The sequence below is a fragment of the Benincasa hispida genome, chromosome 8 (genome assembly GCF_027475165.1).
Source record: "Benincasa hispida cultivar pf3 chromosome 8, pf3_genome.v1.1, whole genome shotgun sequence".
NCBI classification, from domain to species: Eukaryota; Viridiplantae; Streptophyta; class Magnoliopsida; order Cucurbitales; family Cucurbitaceae; genus Benincasa; species Benincasa hispida.
Window position 1 is genome coordinate 56,153,891 of NC_143485.1, and position 4,884 is coordinate 56,158,774.

The 4,884-nt window shown below is 30.3% G+C and overlaps 1 protein-coding gene across 1 annotated transcript; it reads right to left on the minus strand.

Annotated features, from left to right (window-relative positions):
- Positions 1–240: 240 nt before the first annotated feature.
- On the minus strand, positions 241–714 carry LOC150034711 (uncharacterized). The gene has a single exon (XM_090316828.1). It carries the CDS (start codon positions 712–714, stop codon positions 241–243), a length of 474 nt encoding a protein of 157 aa, XP_090172954.1.
- Between the last annotated feature and the right edge of the window lie 4,170 nt (positions 715–4,884).

The window sequence follows — 4,884 nt, forward strand, 5'->3', positions numbered from 1 at the left end:
GCTGGAAAGGAGAAAAAAACAAGAACATGAAATTTGGACAATTTTGAACTAAATAATAAACAAAATTTCAGATCTTAAAATTTTGTGATATTTGCAAAATCACAAATATGATTGACACACCTGCCAAATTGTATTTCAAAATACCACCCAGGGCAAATTCTCTTAACTAAATGAATCTAAATCCATAATATTAACAAATGAGATTCTATATAAGTGGCCATGCAATGTCCGACATCTTAATTAAGCATAGCCACACATTCCATACACGCACAAACTTCCTTTACTGCATTCATTGTTGCAGCCTCCACAATGCTTTCTATTGAACAAGGGATTCACACACTTCCCTTTGCAGCATATCCTCGAATACTTACATTTCTTCCCACACCTCCCGAAGTTGTTTCTATCTCTCTCCACATTTACACACTTTTTCTTGCAACAATCGGGCCCTGCACTGCCCTTCCTTCGGCACACTCTAGGGTATTTGTTGCACGTCAATCCCTTATGCAAAGATTGAAAGTTGAAGAGAAGACGGCCGCGCAAACCCAACGACGGAGAATCTTCGCCTTCTGTAGGAGGAAGATGATCGGAAACTTCGTCATCCTTCAAATTAGTAGCATTCTCTTTATTGTTTGTTTCAACTTCAGCTGCATGCAGTACATAATGAGATAATATTATTGCCAAACCTACCAAAAGCAATAGCTTTGAGAGCTTCATTTTATAAACTCAAAGAGATACCAAAAGAATATAAGAGAGAGTTGGAAATTTAAAGTTTCTTGGGGATGGAGAAAATGGATGGCTTCAGGGAGATATTTATAGGCTGGAGCTAGCGGGTTGAGAATAGAGCTATATGAAATAATAGTGGATTGGTCTAAATCAGAAACTACAATGTTATTAAAACGAGTTAGTTTTTTTTACTAAGTATAAAATTCCAACTTCAGCCAAGAAAATTATATATAGATTAGAGATATGTATTATACTTTAGAACTTTAGGGAGAGGTTGATGAAGACCCACATTGATATCCCAAATCTCCTCTCTATTTGTGCAGCCATAATATAAATTTGATTGAAAAATATTTTTGTGTTGCACATATCTTTTTTCAACTTATTCAATTATTTAACCACATTTTTTCATGTAGAAATTTTCTTTTTTTTGGATTATTTTTTAATTTTTCCTATTGTGTGGTTAAGGCGGACTGCAAAAAGTTAATGCAACTTAAGATAAATCAAAATAGTTTTTTTAGTACAATAATTTTGGGATGGAGATCGAACCTTCGATCTTTAGGGAGAAAGATTATGTCTTACTCATCTTTCTCTAGGAATATTTCGCTTTTGGTTCTAGATATGATAAAAGTGCTAGAGATATGTTTACCTAGTAAAGATATTCTGATGTATCCTATTCCGTCTCTTCTGTGACTTGTTAAAAAAAAAAGATAAACGTCGTGTCAATTATCATTAAACAAAATTTATTTTGACATGCATCAAAATATCATTTGAACTATTTGACAAGTTTTTGTACAAATAAAAAATATATATTTATGAGACAAAAATAGGTTAACTATCAATTAGTAGACTTTATTTTGTAGCATAATAGCATTCATTGTTGCATTAATGGAGTTGTTATTCAATGGGGAAAAACATAATTTGTGAAAAGAAAGGCAAGAAGAGCACTAAGCTAAGCTTTTGATTGACCTTTTAATTTAATAATGTTTGAATTTTTGAGATTGTGGAAACGTGTGTGTCTTGAAAGAGCAAAAAACAAGACAATAGGTTTTAACATTTGATTAATGTTGTTAGTGGTTTTATAAGGTGACATGTGTCATATATGTGCCACGTTTCAACTAAATGTACACTTTATCCTTTTTCTTTAATTGTGGCCGTGTAAGTGTGGCTATTATATTGCCCAATTTTGGTGTAGTGCGATGGTGCTATGCTGGCAAAGTTTAGAGCAAATCAAAATAAAAGAAGAGAGGAGATTCAGATTGTCATAAAGAAGGAGATTTAAGGAAAATAGTGGTCTAGAATTGACTTGTTGATTTTCATTAAATATTAAATTAATAATATAACATTATGCATCAATGATTGAAAGGAAACCCCACTAGCGATCTGCCAATGAATGGAAGATCAAAGCATTGGTCTCCTTGATCGAAGATAGATGGTGCTAGTTTGTGACCATATACACTAATTAAACTTTTAATCAAAATTAGGTTTGTTTCTCACACTTAATTAATGATAATTAAGAGTAAAATTTATCAAAGTAAACTTAACTCAGTGATATTAATATGTGCTTCGATCCAAGAGTTCGGAATCTAAAAAAATTAGACCTTCTTTCCTCTCAATTTCTTTCCGTTGTTTTCTTCTTTTTGAAATTAGTGTGTTGAATTATTAGTCCAACTCTAAAATTAAAAAATAAAAAAATTGAATTGATTTTTAAAAATATTGGTAAAAAATAGATAAATTATAAGATGAAAGGGGTGTTATAAACTCAATTTTCTAAAACTAAAAATAAAAAATCAAATAATTACTACATTAGATCTAATTTAATTGTCTTTTACATGTTTCTAGATAATTTCAAACCGGTAGAACATTTTGAAAATTGCCATTGCTTAGTCAAAAGTATTTTTATCAAATTTAAAATTTTGAAGGAAGATTATCAATTTTTAGAAAAGCACTTCTGATCATCCGTATATAATAACTACTTTAGAAATTAGCACATGAAACATACACTAATATTCTAAATCCAATATATTAAGTGATGAAGTCTAGGTGCACTAAAGATTAATGTCTCAATTAAAAAATTATCTATTTATATCACGTCAAATGATGCTCTAAACTTTTTATCTTTTTATTGTTTATTTTGTCGATATATATATATATATATATATCACAAAGCAGACATGATATAAATTATTAAAAAAAATATATTTCTTAGAAAGTATTGCAGACATGATATAAATTATTAAAAAAAATATATTTCTTAGAAAGTATTAACGAAAATATTTTTTAGTTGGTACGTACGGGAAGTTTGTTTGAAAACACCACTAAAAATCTTTCAAAAAAGAAAAATAAGAAAAAAAAAAAAGAAAACACCACTAAAAAGTAAAACACGTTTCCAACTCCCAATTTCTTCTTTAAAATAAAATAATTAAACAAAAAAACTCCCAATTCCCTAAACTTATACAATAATAAAATAATAAAAGTAACAATAATAATAACTGATTAAATTGTAATTTGGTTCTTATTACCTGGAAAATTTTAAATTTTGGCCCAAAGAATTTTAAAAGTTATAATTTTTTTTTTTAACAATTTACCAAGAGAACGATGGGATTAATTGCTACATCGAGATATGTTGACACATTCATAACACACCCAAAAATTCTTAATTTTAAAAGTTACAATAGTATCTTGTTAAAAAAAAAATAATAATAAGTCAATAACTTTGGCTCATGATTGGATAAAATCTCATAAATAATCTCTATGATTTAGTAAAAGTTTCATAAATTCTAAGGACTAAAATTTATAGATGCTCACGAACTATATGCTCAATCCTAATTGGTGTCCTCTATGTAAAAATCAAGGTGAGACTATGACCCATCTTTTTGTCAATTGTAGTATAGTTAAGAGGCTTTTGGTGGGCTGGAATAATAGAGGCAATTCTGTCATTGAACTGTTTAAAAATCTTTGCCTGATCAGACCTAACACCAAAAGAAAGATTATCGTATTCAACATGGGAGTTGCCATCTTATGGACCACCTGGAATGAAAGAAATAACAGCATATTCAAGGACAACATCAAAAGCTCTACACAACTTTGGGAAGATGTGTGCTCTCTGACACACTGCTGGGCTTATAGAAATGGTACCTTCAAAGATTATAATCCTTCCATGATTGCTATAACTCTTAATGCTTTTTGTAATTCCTAACTATATCTATTTGGGCTTATCTCTAGCCCTCTTTTAACGCTTTGTTTATCCTTGTGCTTCATTGAACATATATTTGGGAGATGACATGGATGCTACAAAGGTGTCAACCTAGTTGAGATGTTCTAATGCACCTATTGATCCATTTGTATCCATTTCTAAAAAATAAGGGCTGACAAGACTAATATCAAAATTTAATTTTTCATTTAAAAAAATGGAAATTTTTTTTCAAAATTATGAAAATAGTCAATCGAATTTATATAATAGAAAATACTAATTAGCAAATGACAAAATTACCCTGAAAACATCAAATTTAAATACAAATGAGAATGTAAAGATACACTACTTCAAAAACAACTTGAGTTCCACAAATATACTCTACCTAAACATTTTAAAACCATAAATACACAGAATCTAAACATTCCAGAAGAAAAATTAAAAATCATCCAATATGGTCTTTAATGCTTCTTATTGACTACAAAACACGTATATACGAGGAAAGATGACGACTAGGTGGTGGGGATCATTAGAAACTTATGGATTTTCACAACGATGGACTTCCTCCGAGGTGAGAAAGAGCAAAGTTGATTGTACCAGTGAAGTTGTCGTTTGAAAGTGAGTATTTGAAGGAACTACAACTTCAAGACAATGTGACTGTTGGAAATATGATTGTGGTTGACACCAAACTAGTTATAGGGAGTTTCATTGTCTTCATTCCATGTGATCATTTTGTTAATAGGATCTTGAAAGCCAACTTAAACACTATCAATCCCCAAATGTCATTGTTGAAAAATGATGTTCAGAGTAGAAACAAAAGTAGGAAACATGTGTATACCAGCGAAAAATGTTAGCAACCTAGTAAGGGTGGTCGTCAAAAGCTAACCAAGACAATGGAATTCAAGAAAAGGTTTTTGAACCAATGATGGCTGACATGAGATTGAGAAGGAGAAAAAGAGATTTTTGTGGGC

Bases quoted from the DNA above. Each gene is read 5' to 3' on its own strand.
- LOC150034711 (XM_090316828.1), bottom strand. From the start codon at position 714: ATGAAGCTCTCAAAGCTATTGCTTTTGGTAGGTTTGGCAATAATATTA.